A 20,492-nucleotide genomic window follows, 5' to 3' on the forward strand; every position below is an offset into this window, starting at 1 on the left:
CCTTTTGTTTCTATCTCATCATTATTAAAGCAGTTTACATACTGTTTTAATTTATCTTGATCAACCAACCTACAAGGTAGATCTTGATATACCCTCTTTATCAATTAGGATACTGTGGATAAGAGTAAAAGTGACTTGCCAATGCTATGCAGCTAGGGAGGAGCTAGAGCTCAAACTCATGTTGTCTACTGGCAAGACCAGTGTATATTCCACTGTATGGCTCTGCCACAGCAAAGCCAAAAAAAAAAAAAAAAAAAAAAAAGGCTTGATTCCCAGCCTTAAGGAGCTTAGAAGCAGCTGGAGAAAGGTGAGGTTAAAGGGGGCTGGGGTTGGGGTAGGGAGGTAACGTTTCAGCCTTTTGTTGGAATGCATCCATAAATAAAGAAGATCAGAGTGTTGGAGGGAAAAGGAGAGAAGAGAGATGTCTTAAAAATGCAGTGAGGCGGGCCGGGTGCGGTGGCTCACGCCTATAATCCCAGCACTTTGGGAGGCTGAGGCGGGTGGATCACGAGGTCAAGAGATCGAGACCATCCTGGTCAACATGGTGAAACCCCGTCTCTACTAAAAAAATACAAAAAATTAGCTGGGCATGGTAGCGCACGCCTGTAATCCCAGCTACTCAGGAGGCTGAGGCAGGAGAATTGCCTGAACCTAGGAGGCGGAGGTTGCAGTGAGCCGAGATCACGCCATTGCACTCCAGCTTGGGTAACAAGAGCGAAACTCCGTCTCAAAAAAAAAAAAAAAAAAAATGCAGTGAAGGGACTTAAAAAGGGAGGAGGCTGGGAGGGGGTGAGGGCTGAAAAACTATTGTGTACAATGCTCACTGTTTGGGTGATGGGTACAATTAGAAGCCCAAACCTCACCATCATGCAATGTATCCATGTTAAGAACCAGCACATGTAACCTTCTAATCTAAAATAAAATACATTTTAAAAATGCAGTGAAAATTAAAAAAATAAAAAATAAATGCAGTGAAGGCAGTAATTGCAAAACTTGTACCCATGAAGTTTTTATATTTTATTTTTCTGAGACTGGGTTTTACTGTGTTGCCCATGTGAGTCTTGAATTCCTGGGTTCAAACAATTCTCTTGCCTCAGCCTCCCAAGTAATAGCTGGGACTACAGGTGGATGCCACCGAGCCCAGCTCATTAAGTTTTAGACAATAAACACAGAAATCCCCCAGGTGATTCAATCTGCTGCATGCCTCTTGGTGATCTGGTCCTGCTGTCTATGTGGGAAAAGAGAGGAGAGCGGGCTATCGTGGGATCAATAATGCCACGATACATACACATTACATACACACACGATACATACACAAACAACGACTGTTCCTGAGCTCAGTGCCTCCTTCAGTGTCTTTCTACCACACATGAAATTCCCAGTCTAAAAAGTCTGATGAGTGGACCACAGATGAAGTGTCAGCACAGGCACCAAAACCCTCTGGAAAGGTCAGAGTTCCTGGGTCCTAAGAACAGAAGGGCAGGAAAGGATGTAAACAATGTTTCTGGACCACGTAAGCATCTGTAGCAGGTGGCTCACATACAACAACCCTGTAAGGCAGGGAACTGTCACCTCCATTTTATAGACAAGGCTCAGAGAAGCCAAACCTTGCATGAGGTCATAGCTTAATAAATGTAGAGCCTAGCTAGGTATAAATCTAGATCTGTTCTCACTGTAGCTTTCTGACTCACAGGTAAGCACTGAGAGAGGAGGTGACCTACCTGCTCTATCTACCAGACAACTGAAGAAAAATGTCAGTGTAGCAAATATCCTGGTAGGCCCTGAGAACGCTTTTTACTAGAGACTGGAATTCACGGCAGACTGACCTGGTTTGTTTCCCATTTCCAAGGCAGACACTGCAGAGTCATCCTCCATTCCCTTCTTTTTCTTACTCCCACTCCACTGCCCTATACATCCACTACTAACTCTGGGGACAGCTCTTTTACACAGCATCATACCCGTCCACACTATCTTTACCCTTCATTGCTTTAGTACGGGCTACTGCTGTCTCTTACCTTACCCTATGGTTGCCAGTCCGCCTTCCACCCTAATACATTTTCCATGCTGCAGCCAAATCATGCTGAAATCCTCTGCTTAAAAACCATTATTAGAAGGGTATCCACAAAACACCTACAGATAACATCATACTTAATTCTAAAAGACAGAATGTTTTTCTCCTAACATCAGGAATAAATCAAGGCTAGCCACTCTGACCACTTCTATTCAATATTATACTGGAGGTTCTAGACAGTATAGTCAGGGAAAACAAGAAATGAGAGGTATCCCAATTGGAAAGGAAGAATTAAAACTTTTATTAACTTATTTAAACAAACTGAACTAACAACAAATTCAGCAAGATCACAAGATACAAGTTCAATTTACAAAAATTAATTTATTTCTATATATTAATAATGGCTACTCCAAAAACAATTTTTTAAAAAACCCATTTGTGATAGCATCAAAAAGAAAAAAACTTTTTTTTTTTTTTTTTTTTTTGAGACGGAGTTTTGCTCTTGTTACCCAGGCTGGAGTGCAATAGCGCGATCTCGGCTCACCGCAATCTCCACCTCCTGGGTTCAGGCAATTCTCCTGCCTCAGCCTCCTGAGTAGCTGGAATTACAGGCACATGCCACCATGCCCAGATAATTTTTTGTATTTTTAGTAGAGGCGGGGTTTCACCATGTTAACCAGGATGGTCTCAATCTCTTGACCTCGTGATCCACCCGCCTTGGCCTCCCAAAGTGTAAGAATAAAACTTTTATTTAAAAATTTTCTATGTCAAGATGAAGAGGCAAGACAACATGTTCAACTCTGCCTTCCCTGACCCCCTAAATTCTCATAAAAATGATCAGAAAAATACAGCTTAAAACATGTTCTAAAGAAGTAACTTTAACCACTAATAGAATAAAAATCACAGAAAAAAAAAAACAAAGAAAACTTACACTAGAAGACAGATAAAGGGAAGTAACAGTAAGGAAGTTTAAAAATAATAGAAAGCATTAAGTATCACAGAAGAGCAAACATATCACTTATTACCAAAAAATATAAGTGAACTATACTTTCCTGTTAAAGGATAGTGACTCTCAGTCAAGATTTTAAAAAAATTCAGCTACTGTGTATGTTGTGCTAAGAGCTATTCCTAACACAATGACATAGACATATTAAAAATAGAGAAATTGGTAAAGATGGACCCAATCAATGCAAACCTGAAAGAAAAAGGGTATAATATTGGTATCAAAGTAGAATTTAAAGCAAAAAAAGAAAAAAAGTAGGGAATAGGGAATAACTACAATTTTTATATTGGGAAAATATATATATATATACATAAAATTCACTCTGAAGACCTAATGTTTAACAATATGGATGTGCTGAAGAGTATAGAATAACAGTATATAAAATAAAAACTTAGAAATAAAAGGAGAAATTGACATAAGCTACAGTGAGGATGTGAGAGCAATACATTGCCTATCTAGGCAAATATCAGTTAGGCAATAGATACGAAATTAGAAAAATTGATATTAATAACATAATTTTTTCACCCTTCATCCACAGAATATCTTTCCTCATAGAACCCTGACAAAAAAAAAATTATCTTATACAGAGGGAAAAAAGTCAACAAATTCTCCAAAGTAGAAATCATAATCTAATCATAATGAAATAAAGCTAGATAATAATTTCTAAAGTATAAACAAATATTACTTGAAAATTTCAGGGGAAAACCCTAGAGTCAAAGAAAGAACAAAACTGCAATTGGAAACTCTTTCTAAAATAACAACTAACTATAAAAATTTATGGAATACGGTCAAAGCTGTGCTTAGGGGAAAATGCCTCTTAATGTTTTTATTATCAAACAAGAAATAATAAAACTAATTTAATTTACAAAATCAGCAAAAGAGCAATATTAGCCTAAGGAAAGTGAGAGAAAAGGATGGATAAAGATAAAAGCGGAAATCAATAATTTAGATAATAGAGAATAAAATGGATCGCCCTAGCATTGAAACTTTAAAAAGACCAATAAAACAGGCAAACTTCTGGCAAGACTAATTGAGTGAAAGAAAAAAAAGAAAGCAAGAAATGCACAGGAGCAGATGTGAGAAAGGGATGTGACCCAGACACCACGGAGAAAGAAAGGCTGAGTGGGAAAACTGTACAATCCTAGGCTAACAGCCCTGACATTCTCAATAAAATAGGTGATTTTGTTGGCGAGTCCCTGAACTAACACACAGACAAAAACTGATTCATGAATAAGAAGAAAATCTGATTAGACTAAAAACCATGCAAGAACATTAAAAAAAAAAAAAAATCACAAAGACCCAAGAGTCGCCACCAAGCACACTTGCTGCTGCCTCTTCTTATCCCCAGAGCAGCACCATTCCAGTATCAAGGACAGCATCTTCCAGTGTTACCTGGAAGTCCTCTAGGGTCATTTCCCCTCCTATCATCCTCCAAGGTGTGAGCGCCTCTGGTTCCAGGGTGCTAAAAAGCAGTGGTCTCCTTCTAGTCCTTCCCCTTTGCTAAACCTGTTTGACCTTGTGAAATGAATTAGAATAAGCAGATCATAAATATGACAGCGACGAGGGGACACTAACAGGGACAACCTAATGAAGGTTCAACCTCAGAGCCTCATCATCATGGCTGGTTGGCTAAGAACACTGTGCTGTGGCTGGGAACACATCAATCCTTCTGCATCCTAAGGACAAGAGGAAGCCTCCCCTGCCAGGACCACTCTCTAGGTGATGGAAATTCCCACCCTTCCATGCTAGAACACAGGCCAAACCAGTCTCCATTCTGCATTCTGCTGAGTCTTCCACACTTCTCATAGTCAAAAAACCCAAGTGTCAGAAAAAGACTTGACCACGTATGCAGGGTCCCTACCTTAAGAGCAGAACAAGCTTAAATAACTCCAGCAGGCAGAATTGGAGAATTTGCCTCCAGCTGTCCACACCTCAATCAGTGCCCCAGTGGTCTGATCTGACTTTCTATCTTTCAAACATGCATTCAACATTGATCAAAAGTTCACACGGTTGTCTCATAGATGGTGTCACCTGAGCTCAAAATCTGATGGAGAAGACTGGTCCTCTTGTGAACCACATCTAGTCTTATGTTTTAGGCACCATCCAGTCCCAGTCTCCCAATTTTGTATCTCTAGCCCTAATGCCCTTGAACTCAAAACCCACATATTCAAGTGCATGTTCAATGCCTCCATCTGGATATCTAATAGATATCTAATAGACATCTAAAATTTTATATGTCCAAACTGAATCTTAACTTCCAGCTCCTCCTTTATCTACCCCCATCTCAGGAAACACTACTTCTTCCTATGATCATTAAGGCCCAGGAGACTGGAATCATCCTCATCTCCTTTTCTCCCATAGTCCACACCCAATGCAACGACAAATCCTGTCCACTCTGTGTTTGGAATACAGCACAGAGCTGACCATTTCTCATCATGTCCCCACTTCCAGGAGAGCCCCAGCCTCCTTCTTCTCTGACCTGAGCAGCAGTCTCCAGCCTCACCCCTTCCACTCCATTTTCCCCACAATGGCAAAGGCCGTTCACAGAGGGTCCCTCCTCTGCTCAGAACCCTCCAAGAGTTTTCTGTGCCTCAGGATCAAGGCCAAAGTCCCTGCATGGCCTATGAGGCCCTGCAGGATCTACCACCTTCTACCACCTCCCAGCCTCACCTTTCCCCTTCCAGAACTCCTACCCATTGGCTCTGCTCTAGCCTCTAGCCACTAGCCTGCTGCATACCCTCCTCTGCTTGTGAGATGAATTCAAACTAGCAGAGCATAAAGACAACACCTGGGATGACCTAGAATGAGGATTCCAAAACTGCAAGTCTTCCTCGTCAACATGGCTGGTTTGGCCTGAGTGGACTGTGCCGCAGCAAGACCATCCTCCAAAGGGTGGTCCTATACCCTTTACATTTCCTGTGCTCTTAGCCTAGAAGCTTTCCCCAGATGCCTACACAGAATACCACACCATACTTGATATTCAGCTCTCTGTTCATAGCTCTCTTTTCCTCTGAAAGACCTTCCCTGACCACCCTATAAAACCCAGCACTCCTGCCATCACCTTCTTACCCTGTGTGCTTTGTCTTCACAGCACCAGACATGTTATGTATTTCTGTGCCTGTCTCCCCATTAGCACGTAACCACCATGAAGGCAGTGGTTTTTCTCACTGCTATACCCCAGCATCCAGGCCAGTGTCAAGACATAACAGGCACTCATAAAATATTTGTGGAATGAATGAGTGAAGAGGACTCTAGCCCTTTACGAATGTTTCACAGAACCCTGCTGAACCTCAAGGGAAGATGATCAGCCCAGTCTTTTCCTGGAGAAACTACAGGAGGGGTGGAGGAGGGGAACCTCAGATGCACCCCCACCCCCACCTCTGCTGCAGGCTCCCAGACTCATTTCTGTCCTAAGAGGAAAGAGAAGAGGGCTGAAGACTATGCCATAAATGTGTGTGTGACCCTGCTGCAGGAACTTGGAAGCCAAGGGCTGAGATGCATCTTAAACAAAGCTTTGAGGTTAAGCACTTGGCTGGCAACCACTCATTAGTGCATCATGTCATTAGAAGCAATTAGCACCTCTGGCTCCCCAGGGCTTGGTGGGTAAGACATTAACCCTTTGACTTCCTGAGGAGCCAGGAAGCCTGGCTGACCTGACCTGGACAAGGCTTGTGAGAGAGCCTGGCTGGCCTCCAGGTCACTTGGAGAGTTATGACCCTGGGGTCTTCACCTTTGCTCCAGAAAAGTCTACCCTTTCTGCAGAGGGTGGAAGCCTTCCTCCCATCTTCCTCCTATGAGCTCTCCCCCTTGGGGGGCAGCTCAGGGGTACAGGAAGCCATCTCACTCTCTCCATGTGTTTCTCTTCCATCACTGGGATGGGGGTTAAGAGGGTGGGAATGCCCCCAAATTCAAGATTCTACATGTATAACCAAGGCCTTGCAAATGCAAAGCGAATTCCAGCAAAGTATTGGTGGTTTCAAATACTATGATGCAAGCCATATTCACTTCAACACCCATAGCTCTTGGTTCCAACTTATATTTCTGTGTGTACAAATAATACACCTATGCATGAAAAATCATTTTCTATAGAAAGAGTTGAATTTGTCTCAAACCCTCTTATGTTTTCTCTCTCGTTTTCCCAAATGTCCTACTCATCAATCCTCCCAACTGGAAACCTCTAAGCAAGAGACATGAATTGGGAAACCAGAGGCATTGAGGGAGCATATTGTGAAAACAGCCTTTGTTGATGACCATAAACTTTTCACTTGAGAAAGTTCTTCCTCTTAGTGAACTTGGCTCAGATCCCAGCTGTTTGCTACAGGGAAGGTGGGCAGCATGGTACCTCGTTCGCAGATTCTCTGGCTGCGGTGGACCATCAAACACCGACAGGACATCAAAGTCCTCTTCCAGGGCAAAGGACTGGAACACAAGCTGGATCCTGTGCTGCTCTTCTGCGGTGATGGTCCACGTGCAGTTGGCATAATTGGGGTAGCCATATGGGAACCCTGGGCTCTCAACTGTCCCATTGGGACCGTGCAGTTGGAATGTGCAGTTCTGGCCTGGGAAAGAGAAACAGAGCAGGTCAGAACAGCCAGAATAACTTCTAGAAGCTTCCAGAGTGTCAGATGCCATGTGTTAGCGAACGATCAACCCATTTTTCCAAGTGCGTCTCAAGAGCCAGGCCTGTGTTTGGCACTGAGGGAGGTACAAAGGGTGACTAACATTGACTGTGGGCTTGCTGTGTGCCGTGCACTGACCAGGTGATAAATTGTGTAGCATTTTATTCAAGGCTTAGAGCAACTCTATGCAGTAGAAAATTAAGGCTTAGAGAGTCTGAACTACAAAGCAACCAATACCAGGCTGAACTCAGATTCTCCCCCTCTACAACATGAAATGTCAGAACGACAGTTTCAAACCTCCATTGTCCACAGCCTCCTGGCTCTCAGCTAATTCCTCTCCCTCACTCTGCATAGAAAATAAAAGCCATTACTAAGGATTCCCTTGTCTTCCCAATTCCAAACCCTTCTAGCCTACCGCATGCTGTCTTCATTCCTGCTACAGAGGAGCCACCTCTTCCTCCATCTAAATGGACTCTTTCCAAGAGTCTCGACTCTTCCCTACTCTTCAAGAACAGTATAGCATTCTGTTTCTCTCTTATGTGTGTTCAGTCATTTCCTCTCCACTAGTACCTTCTCATTTTAATGTGCTCAAGACTCTATCATTAAGAAAACAATTCCACACCCCACTCCTCATCTCCCTCCAGCCTTATCTCTCTCTTCTTCTTCACACTCAAATTTATAGAAAACACAATCTGTCTATACTTTCTGTCTCCATTTTCTTACTTCCCACTCACTCTCCAATCCTGTCAATTCTGCCTTCTGTTCCCATCGATCCACCCAAACAGGTCTACTACCTATGGGCTCAGTGGCTATTTTTCCATCATCTTCTTAGCTGACTGCTCAGTGCCTCTGATGCTGTTGCTCACCCTCCTTCTGGAAACACTCCTCTGGGCCAGAGGGTCTCAGACCTCTATGTACACCCATCACCTGGGATCTGTCTCAAATGGAGATTCAGATGGACACCGGGGTGGGACTGAAGAGACTGCCTTTCCACCTTGCTCTCTGGTGATGTGATGATGCCCTGTATGGGACCATATGTTGAGCAGCAATGCCCTGAGCTTCCTCCCACAACACCATACTCCTTTCCTGCCCCTGCTCTTTCTCTGTCTCCTTTCAGGCTCCGTGCCAAGGCCTCTCCTCCTCTCTCTAATTTGGAGGACTTCCCACTTGTGCATTGGTTACTCGCAACGTCGCCATCCAGGCCAGCCTTCCCTCTGTGCTCCAGGCCCATCACCCCTTTGGGATGCTCTCAATGTCCCTCCACCCACTCTGTCCTCTCCTGTTGCCCACCCCCAACTCAATGAATGGAATCGTGCCTCCAACTCTTTATCTAAGTAAGGCCCACCTAGAAACTTCCTCTTCTTCACAACTCCATGGCTAATCTACCACTCTATCTCTAACTCCACCTGCCCCTACCCCACACCAAGCTCATTCCTGAACTCCCATAATAAATTCTAACTGGTCAGCCACGTTTACTCTGGTCCTTGCCAATCTGTTCTTCACACTGTAGACAGAAGGTGGTGAGGTCATCCCAACCTCCCAACTGCCCCAAATGTTCAACGGCTCCTCCTTGCTCTTTAATAAGGAAAAAAACATTTAAAGTATACAAGGGTCTCTACATGGCCTGGCCCTTAGTGACCGCCCAGTTTCCTATCCACCAGCTTTCCAACCAAATCCTGCCTGTTTCAGTCCTTTGTACCTGCCACACTCTTGTACTGCAGAGCCACAGGACATTTGCATGTGCTGTTCTCTGCCTACAACTCTTTCCTCCCTTCTTAGCATACCCATCTTTCAGATCCCAGCCTAGTGTCCTTCCTCGATCAGGTCAAGCCCCCTGCAACATGCTGTCGTGACACCGTAACTTCTTACTGGCACTTACTATAAAATTAAATCTCCATGCTTGCATATGATTATTTCACAAGTATCTGTCTTCTCACCAGGTTGAGTGCTTCATAAGAGCAGAGGCCACATATGAGTTTGCCCACCTTTGAATCCATGTCCCAAGCTCAGTATCAGGCATGTAGTAAGTTCTCAATAATTTAATATATTGATTGTATTTATTTAGCATTTGGCTAGACACTCTCCTAAAAACTTTACCTATATTGAATTGTCTAATCCTCACAACAGCCCTATAAGGTAGATACTATTAATATCACCTCCATTTTACAGATGAAGAACTAAGGCAGAAAGAAATTAAGGAATGGGGCCCAAATCACTATTACACAAATGTGGGACTCAAACATAAGCAGTTCACTTTGAATCCATTTTCTTCACCATGATGCTAATAAATTGACTTGACATTAATTTTTTAAAGCCTGTTTTAGGGATTAACTGACAAAGGACAGTTAATCTCTAAAGGACTTTAATATTAAGAAATCTCTTAACACAAAGTATCCCATTAAATGAGAAAAAAAAAGTTAAGGTCTTCTGAATAAATGCTAAATAGGCATTTCAAAAAACTGGGTATGTAACCCTGGTTAAAATAAGCATTCAAAACTAGGAAAAAGAATATTTCCTTGCCATGATCAAGTATCTATTTTAGAACAATGCCCTACACTGTACTTATGGTGAAACACCTGTTTAAGATCAGGAACAAGACAGAGATGCCACCATCACCTCTGGGATTTCACGGCTTATTGGAAGAGCTAACCCATGCGACACAAGAAAAGGAAATGAGAAAAGAAGAAGCAAAATTATGGTTTGTAGATGATACATTAATATACCTAGAAAACCTAGGAGAATTCATTAGAAAGCTATTAGAGATAATATGAAATTTTAGTAAACTAGTCAAATACAAAATAAAATACAAAAATCATTAACATTCTTATATGCCAATGACAGATAAAACATAAATAAAAAAGATCTTGTTTATGGTCAATACAAAATGCATATAATACATATAAATAAACTTAACAAGAAATCTGCAGGCATCATATGAAAATCACTTTTACAGAGGGATAAAACATTTGAATAATTGGAGAGACATAGCAGAATCTTGAGTGGATTCAGAAAGGTTAATTTATGATATTAACCTCTTGAAAAGTTATAGAAAAGTTAATTTATAAGTTTAATGCAATTTGGATGAAAAGCCCAATAACCTGTTTTAAATTTGGTAAAATGATACCTAAGTTTAACTGGAAAAATAGATTGCCACGATGGATTTTTTAAGAAAAGATAGTAACTTTAGCAGTCTCATTCCACAAGACACTAGACAGCATCAAAAATCACTCATAAAAATATCGTGGGGGTGGTCCAGGAGCAGACAGGTAGGACATGAAATGGTATTGCAAGAATGGCTTTAATGCACATAAAATATGTATCAGGCAATATTTTTTTAAAAATGAGAAAGAAAAAGACTTTTGCCAGGCCAACTAATTAACTGTTTGGGAAAAGAATTAAGTTATCTCCTCGACTCACACTATGTACCAAAATACCTTCCAGATAGATCAAAGAGTTACATGTTAAAAAAAATAAAGTCATAGAATAATTAGAAGAAAACCTAGATAAATAATTATCTGACTGTGATTTTTAGCACAATAGCTGTGGAAGATACTGCAAGATTGATAGTTTTATATGAAAAGTATGTATATGTCAACAATAGAAACAATATCAGAAAGCATAAAAAATGTTAGGAGAAAAGTGACATCCTGAATATAGAAAGAACTATTACTAATACTTAGGGGGGAAAGTACTACTAGTAATAATTGGACAGGATCTGAGCAAATTAGTTCACAGAAGAAGACATAAATGGCCCAGAAGCCAGAAAAATATCCATCCACATGATAATGAAATAAAGCCTCTATCTCCATAACTTTCAAAGGAGCCCTGAGTACACATCCTTGAACTTCCCCTCACTGATACAGGTACCAGAATTTACTTCACTCCTGTCCCAAAAACCTGCCTGGTTATGTTATTGCATCATGCCATTCATTCATTCATTCATTCATTCCTCTAGGATAGACCCTGTGACAAGTCATGGGGAACTGAATCATAGACTAGAAATAAGTAAATCCAGTCATTGGACAGTATCATGCTAGAGGGATACACAGAGTGATTCTGAAGTATAGATGCCACAGGGGACACATCTTAAGGGCCTCCCCTGTTCATGGTGTGGATGACCAATGAAATATCAACATTCACCACCACCGCCAGCATCCCAGGCCTCCGCCTCGGCTCAGACCTGCCAAGGACTGGAGATTCTGATTAAAAATCTGGGCAGGAATGGCATCTTCTGCTATAGAGAAAGAAGTGAAGGAGCTCAGAACAGAGCCTCTGGGAACATCTCCCACATAAGGAGACAGAAAAGGTGACAGAGTGGGGAACGGGTAGAATAGCAGGAGAGGATCCAGAGAGCACTCCCATGTGGGAGAGGGTGACTCAATGTGGTGAACAGCACAGAGGGACTAAGATGAGTGTCTTGAATGAGGTCACTCAGTCTGGTGTCTAAATAGTCCCTCTGGAAGCAATGCAGAGAGCTGGAGCTTTGACCTTGTCCCTGCTGCATCCCTAGTGTCTAGAATTCAATAAGTATTTGCTGAATGGATACATCAATTTCAGCAAAGGTAGGTGGGAGGGTGGCAAGGTGGACAGAGGCCAGATTGTAATAGGCCAGATTGTAATAGGCAAGATTGGCTGATGAGAAGGTGGAAGGCCATTGTATTCTAAGCAATAACTTCTACATTGTAGAAACTGTGTAAAATACAGACAAGATTTAAAAAGAGAAAACTGATTATAATCTCTGCCTTCCAGAGGCAATTGTTGTTAATATTTTCATTTTTTGAGATTTTTTCCATGCATATTTTACATTGTTGAGATAATACCGTATGTATGATTTTGTGTGCTACTTTTTCAGTAAGTTACTCTTCAATCTTCAATTTAAAAAGGCAATGTTCACTTGTAATATGCACAGATATGCACATATGCACTGCAAGTATAAAAAATATATATATATCCAGCCTTCCTCCTCCCCACCCAATCCAAAGTTATCAAAGTTAACAGCCAGGTATGTGTCCCTCCCTCACCTTCTTCTCTCTCATGCAAACCATATGGACACATTCTGGGAGAATTTTTAATATTTGGTTTAAAAAATAAGACTGTAGTTTAGCTCATTTTTCTGCAGCTTGCTTTCTCACTTAACAATACGCTGGGGACACCTTCCAGGTCAGTAGATACAGATCTAACTTATTTTTTATATGAATGTGTAATATTCCATGCCATGGATGTATCTCAATTTATTCAACCATTCCCCTGTTGATGGCCATTCAGGTCATTTCTCGGTTTTCTTTTGTAACAATTCAGTAAACATTATAACATGAGCATTCCCCAAGATATTGAATCTGTTCATAAACGGCATTTTAAATGGATGCACAACTTGCCAATGTATGGTTATACTAGAATTTAGTCAGCCATTCTCCTGTTGTCAAACATTTAAATTGCTTCTGGATTTTTTGTTCCATTATAAATAAGACCTGGACCCTTAGTTAGATCTGGTGACAGGACGCTGGTTGATGCAGTGGAAAATGCCTTTCCATGGCCAGAGTCCCAGAACAAATGTTCACCTATGCAGTAACTGCATCCAGCTTTGGTTTCAGATGGGGTCAGGTAAGGTACTATCCACATTAGGCTGGCTGACCTCTTTCAGGGATGGCTAGAAAGGGTTAGAAGCCTGACTCATTTGGAAATCTCCCTGAAACCAATGTATGTTAGTAAGTTGAGTAAGTTATAACCCAGAGCAGCCACTCCAGATTGAAATGCTAATGGAATGGGAGCTCATGCCAAAATGGCTAAGTGTCCTTTCATGCTCGTGAAATGTTAAATTTCTTTCAAGAAAAAAGGCTACCTGTTCTTCACTTCCAGTGACTGATGTTCTGCCCTGTAGATAGGAATGATGCTACTAACCCTCGTCATGATGGCACCTTGCATTTCTCTCTAGCCAGGAGAATTGTATTCTCTCTGCCTTCTCTCACCTAGGCCTTGAGGCTCTGGCCAATGCAGCTACCCCCATAAGGCTCAAGAACAATCCCAGAGAACTAGACTCCTCAGGCCATTGCTCATTCATTTATTTTGGATGATTTCCCCAGGACAGACTTCCAAAAGTGAAGCTGACTGGGTCAAAGGGTATGAACATTCTGAGGCTTTGGCTCTGAGTTAACAAAATCCTTTCTAGGAAATGTACCCCCATCAAACTCTCAATAGTTATGTCTAGGAATGCCTATCTCACAGCACCTTTGCCAACATTGTGTATTGTCTTATTTGGAAATGTTTTGCCTGTGCTTAACAGGTGCAAAAAAAATGCGATCTCATTTTAGTTAGAGATTCCTTATGACTCAGATTCATTATCCTTTTCACTTTTTCTAATAATTTTAATTTTTTCCTTTTGGACTATCTGATTAAATATCGGCTCATTTCTCATTGTGATATTTATTTTTTTTTTATTTCTTACCTATTTATCTATTTTATATATGTGTAATATATTAATCCTTTATGTATCGCATGTGCTACATACATGTTTTGTAGTTGTTTGGCCTTTTAATTTTATCATGTTTGACATACTCAAGTTTCTAAATGTTATATACTTAAATCTTCTATTAGGTCTTACTATTTTTCTTGTCAATTTGTACTATCTCTTTATAGAGTCAGAATTTTGATCTTTTGTTGTATTTGTTACAAATACTGTTTTCTACCTGGTTGTGCGCTTTTTGTTTTGTTTATATTTCCCATGTAGATTAAAATGTTCACTTTTTCTAGGAAGTCACATTTATCTCTTTTTTCCTGGTAACAGTCTTCCTTTATTCACATTGAGTAAGACTTCTCTCAACTAAAGATTGGTTGGCTTCTCAACTCACTCAACATAAAAGCCAAAGTCCTCACCACAGTCCCCAAAGGTTTAAATGTACCCAGATGCCTGTCCACCTCCTCTCCTATCTATCTCTTGTCCTCTCATCCCTGTAATCCAGCCATATCCCTGTCATCCAGCCATATCCCTGTGATCCTACCATGCTGCCTCCTGGCTACTCCCTAAACCTATCACATGCTCATCCTGGGACCTTTGCATTTGCTGATGCTTCAGCCCAGAAGACATCTCCCCAATAGCCACATGACACTTACTTATTTCAGGTGTCTAGTCAAATATCACCTCCTCAGAGACCACCCTAAGTAAAATTAGACCTGCCTCTCAAGCCAGGTTTTCCAGGTACCTGCTTTATTTCTGTCCACAGCACTTAGCACCTCTGATATATATTTTCCTATTGTTTATTTTCTAATGCATCTCTCCCCATATTAAAATGCAACCTCCATGAGAGTGGGGCGCCATTTTGTTCTCTGCTATATTTCCAGCTCCCAGACCTGAATCTGGCACATAGTAGATGCTCACAGAATAGTTGTTGGTTGAATGAATGAATAAATGAATATTAACTGCCCACCTAGCACTCTGTGCTTGGATTGTTCCTTCACTCGGCTAACTCCAGGCATTTTCAAACTCATCTTCTCCAGAAAGCCTTCTGGGAACCCTCAAGACACTGTCAAGTATTCTTCAGCTCCTTGTTCATCATTCATGATGAATGTCATTGCCTTCGTCAATGGGATATAACGATATGTTTATGTGGCTGTCTCTACCAGCAAATTCCTTGAGCTTTTCTTCATATTTTATTTCCATCACCTTGCCCAGTACTTGCCCATAGTAGACACTCAGTTTATATTTTTAAATGAATGGGTGAGTGAAATGAATTAATCTTTCGTATTAGGTTGGTGCAAAGGTAATTGTCGTTTTTGACATTAACAGTAACAGCAAAATGTTATGTCATGACTGTTGTGATGTTATGCCATTACAAAATGTAATGCCATTACAGTTAATAGCAAAAATCACAATTACTTTTGCACTAATCTAATATTCAGAAAATACTCACCAACTTCATTTATCTCTGTATTTATGGTTTACTCTGGAAGTGGCTTAGTGAAAAGGTTAAAAGCATGGGTTTTGGAAACAAAAGCTTTGGGTTCAAATTTTAGGTTTGCCACTTAACATTGTGTGTGGGCAACTTATTTAAACTCTTTAAGCTTTAGTTTAGACATCTTTAAAATTAACATCCACTTCTAGAATAGTTGTACAGATTAATGTGATATCTGCTGAGTTGCTAAATGCTTAGTACAGAACCTGGCACAACAAACACCACCTAAGCTTTCAGTAAAGAGTTATGCTTTTCTTTCATATAAGCGCCAGTCACATCTTGTTAAGGTTATTCACAGACATTTTAAGCACTTTTTGTTGCACCAGTGAATTCCATTTTTCTCATTTTTTTCTAACTGGTTTTTTACTGATATACAAGAAACCTATTGACTTTTATACATTCATCTCACATCCAGCTTGGTTTCTGAACACTTATTAATTCTAAAAATTTCTCAGCTGGTTCCCTTGGGTGTTTTAGGTACACAATCATGTTGTCTACAAATAATGATAATTTTAAGAAGATAACTCTTTTGAGAAGTTTGGCAGGAAAATTCAATTCAATTCTGCAAATATTTATTGACTGATAAGGTCAATTTTGGACAAATTTAGATGGAGATGCCAGTGGGACATCCAGACGGAGATGGCCAGAAGGCAATTAGGGCTGTAGGCTGGTGTTTGGGAGTGCAATCTGGACTGGAGATATGGATTTGTTGAAGCCATGCAATTAATGAAACTGCCCTAAGAGGAAACACAGAGGGGAGCTGCAGATGCTGGATAAATCATCGTGCCTGCTGAAGGTGTCTCACCTGCCACACGGAGTGCCAGCTGGACACCTCAAGTCTACAATCAGCCTCTGGCCCATCACTGTGCATGCCTTCTAGCAGAGGCACCTTGTCTGCTGATGAGAGTGGCAGGGGTCAAACAGTATCTTTGGCTTTCTGCAATGACCCTTTAGGAAAGGGCCGAGAACTAGGTCATTAGAGATGCTGTCATTGAGCTTCATTTTAGCCCCTCTCCCCTGCATAGCATGTGCCTCAGTCACACTACGAATTTGCCACCTGCAAGGCTTGGCCCTTTGCCTGGTACGCCCTTTAACTGCAACCTTCTCAACCTAGCAAATCTAACTCATGGCCCCAGATTCAGTCCATCTCCTCTAAGGAGCCTCCTTTAGTCTCCAGACAGGGTTACTCTTCTCTCTCTGCCACCTGCTATCTCCCTATTTCGTGCAGTAAGTGTTGGGTGTGACATTTATCACAGATGTTTCTAATGAAGATGTGCACTGTTTTTCTCCTACAGGTCTTAACAAACAGAGAGATTTCTGTGGATGTGTAATAGTCTAATCCAGGGTTTCTCAACCTTGACACTATCAACATCTTGGGTGGGATAATTCTTCATTGTGGGAGGCTGTCCTGTACACATAGGATCAGCATCCCTGGCCTCTACCCACTGGATGCCAGTAGCGCCTCCCAATGTGACAACCAGAATCTCTCCAGAGATAGCCAAATGTCCCCTAGGGGGAAAATCACCCCTAGATAAGAAACACTGGTCTAATTCTTAGCCATGTTGGAGTTCCTAATGAAGGTTAGAAATACACTCTCTAGAATCATATATATAGGAAGCTAACCTCCTACCATTTTTATTCATTTCAGGGGATTATCAGGCCAAAGAAGCCTATCCCTGAACCCCCATGACTAGAAGTCCTTCACTTTTGTTGTGTCATGCCTTCCTTGAAGCCTGGTGACACATCTCAAATGGTGTCTTTAAATATGTAAAACAAAATACATAGAATTGCAAAGGAAATCAGTTAGATTGAAACACAGTTTTTAAAATATATTGAAAATTGATCATATATTAATAAGTGTTCCTTTATTAATGCATTATTAATAAGATCTAGCAGTAGGCCTGATACATATTATAATTTGAAGCATAAGTGCTACTTCAAGATAATTGTAACAACTGTAATGTTCTATGGAAATATCTGTGACCTTACCAGTGACAAATTCACAGGTACTACTAACACTACTTGTGCTTTGTTGCCTATCTTCGTGATCGGTAAAAATGCTGTTTCAGTAGGAGATTAGTGAAAATAATGCAACTGTCCTCATCCAAGTTAGGGACCCCATGGATTCTATCAAAAACCCCAAAGGTCCAAGCCAAATTCAGTCTTTCACATTCAGCAAATCTGGAGAATGGCTGCGTAGTTCCAGGGTATATAGGTGGGGGTGTTAGTGGGCAGTAGGGAGTTGTGGGAGATGGGAGGGGCAGATTGCATATAATATGGTCTATATCCTCAAGGAGTTCACAGTGGATTGTAGGAGACAGACATAGCCCATCTTACTAGCTGTCTCCACGTGACAGGTGGTTCAAGGAGACCACGTTGTTCAATCTTAGGGGAAAAGAAAGGAGCACAGACAAACCTAGAAGGACTGGTGCTTTCATACAGGTCTGAGAAGGGACCAACATTTATGCATGTGCTTCACTAACATCTCCCGAACATTTACAATGACCCTTTTGAAATGACTGTTACACCTCTGCCCCCATCATATTACAAGTGAAGAAACTAAAGCTCTTCAAGATTTAAAAACATGTTCGGGGTCAAACAAGTAGCAACAGAAAAGCTGAGATTCAAACCCAGATCTGTACAAAAGCAAAACTCAGGCTCTCAACCCTACCACCCTTCTCTCTGCCAGGCTGCAAATATTTCACACACCATCTTGAGACATACTCCCAAAGCTATAGTCCTGGTTCCACTCTGCACCCAGCACCAGCGGTCAAAGCCTGGGATTTATTGAAAAGAGCTTAGCACAGTTGCTGTGCCTCAGGGACTTGGATACAAAACAGGGTCTCCTTTTTCCTCTCAAGCTGGGGATGCGTGCAACAAAGGCACAAAGCAATGCATGGCAGGTGGGGTGAAGCAGCAAGCCTGTCCCTGTACCATATCCAATTGCTCTGTGGGAATAATCCCATGCCACTCAGCTTCCTAATTCTAACTCCAGGCTCTCTGATTCTCCTGGACATGCTTAACACAGAAGCCACCACTGTGAACTAAACATGATTTTCCTTGCCTGGTGATACAGATGCAGTTCATTTTCCATCATCCTGAGCCAACAATACTCAGGGGTTGTTTATTATTTTGACAGGGAATCCTGGACTATCAGAAGCATCTCTGTTTTACTGATTCTCATTATGCCACATCCCTGGATCAGCAGAAAGAGAAAGGGCCAGGTATGTCTGAGGCCAGGGGCCTCTGCCAGGCTGGTTCTACTCTTGTCTGGGTCTTTCAGAGTGAAAACAAGGAACTCTCATTGCATTTTCCCCAGCTGAGAAGAGCCTGAGCTATGGCTTTGGTCCACAGGATAATGGCTAAGCACAGGAACAGATACATGAAAGTTCAGGGCTTAGCAAATGCTTGATTCATTCATTTACTCATTTTAAAGATAGTATTAAGCACACACTTGTGTCCCAGGCATTATTTCTTCCCTCATGGAGCTTAGAGTGTAATAATAATAATATATTATTGAAATTTTTTTCTGTGCCAATTACTATCTTATGCACTGTACATATAATAATTAATTCCATCCTCACAGCAGTATGAGATGGGTACTATTACTCTCCCCATTTTATAGATACAGAAACTGAGGTCTAGGAAAGTTAAGTAATCCACCCAAGGTCAGATAGCTGATAAATAATGGAAATAAGAATCAACCCCAGCTATCTGGTGCCATATCCTGTCTTCTTAACCACTACCCTATCATAGATGATGGATGGATAGATGCGGTGTGGCCAATGTAGCAAGCCAAACCCCTTTCTAGAGCACTATCATATGGCAAAGAACTTCACCTTAGGTAGTCCTTTCCTCAAGTGTCAGTCTTCTCAGTTAGAACTCCTAGGTTTCTGCCCCATTGTCTGACATTTGGGGAATGAGTCCACTATGGTGAGGTTTAGCACAGCAGCAGAAAGGGGACCACATGGGGATGCCTGTGCACGTTAAACTTCCCAGAAGAAAAAGAATCATAATAACTTGGGAAATAGGAGTGAATTGTCAAAATATGTGAAACCAAGCTTATGCCGCTGTTTCTCTCACCATGCGAACCTCATGATGCCAGGACCACACCTGACTCACTGTTAAATCCCAACACAAGGTTTGGGATTTCATAGACATTTCATAGACATTCATAGGCATTTCACAGACACTCCATTAATATTTGTCAAGTAAATGGATTAATTTATCTGCTTGCCAACTGTGTCTTTTTTTTCTTTTCATTTATTTCTTTATCCATTAAAAGAGCATGGCTCCTGTTTTATCTGGTGGAACTGGCCTCATTCCTAAAGAAAATAGGCAACTTGAAACCCTGTGTCCTTATGTGACCCATATTTAAAAATTAATTTAAAAAATGAGAGAGCGAGAGAGAGAAAAAAAAAACCCTAACATAGTGCCATGGAATCAGAAAGCCTGTTCTTAACTCTGCTTTGCCACTTGCTAGCAAGGGATATGGTCAAGTCCTTTAGTCACTTAAAGCCCTTGCCCCTCTGTCTATGGAATGGGGCTTTCAAGGCCACCTTCACAGAGATGCTCTGAGGCAGCTGGAGATGCTCTGAGGCAGCTGGCCCCAGTGAGTGGTTGGTGCCCGCCTGGAGCAAGAGGAGCCTTGTCCATGGTCCTGAACTGTGAATGACCTCGGGGCGGTTGTTTCTCTTTATCCTAGGCCACTGGAGATATCTGTCCAATCTCTCCCATAATTTCTGCACCAGAAGAAGAAAAAAAAAACTACGACGATAAGAAAACAAACAATAAATAGAGTTGGTGAAATAAAGAAATGGAGGGATAGAAAGAGGGAAAGAGGCTGAACAGGGAAAGGGGTAAAGGTAGGAGAGAGGGCACAGCAGCTCCATTCAGAATCCTGAGTGCCCAAG

General features: G+C 41.4%; 1 protein-coding gene across 1 annotated transcript in view; it reads right to left on the bottom strand.

The window, feature by feature from the left end:
* CSMD2 (CUB and Sushi multiple domains 2) overlaps positions 1-20,492 on the bottom strand; it is a 616,469-nt gene that overhangs the window by 541,854 nt on the left and 54,123 nt on the right. Inside the window, exon 2 of the mRNA XM_064363669.1 lies at positions 7,357-7,573. Coding sequence (XP_064219739.1) covers positions 7,357-7,573 — 217 coding nt within the window. The remainder of the gene's footprint in view (positions 1-7,356; positions 7,574-20,492) is intronic.

The sequence above is a fragment of the Aotus nancymaae genome, unplaced genomic scaffold (genome assembly GCF_030222135.1).
Source record: "Aotus nancymaae isolate 86718 unplaced genomic scaffold, 86718_ANA_hifiasm-v0.15.2.pri h1tg000053l, whole genome shotgun sequence".
Classification (NCBI taxonomy): domain Eukaryota; kingdom Metazoa; phylum Chordata; class Mammalia; order Primates; family Aotidae; genus Aotus; species Aotus nancymaae.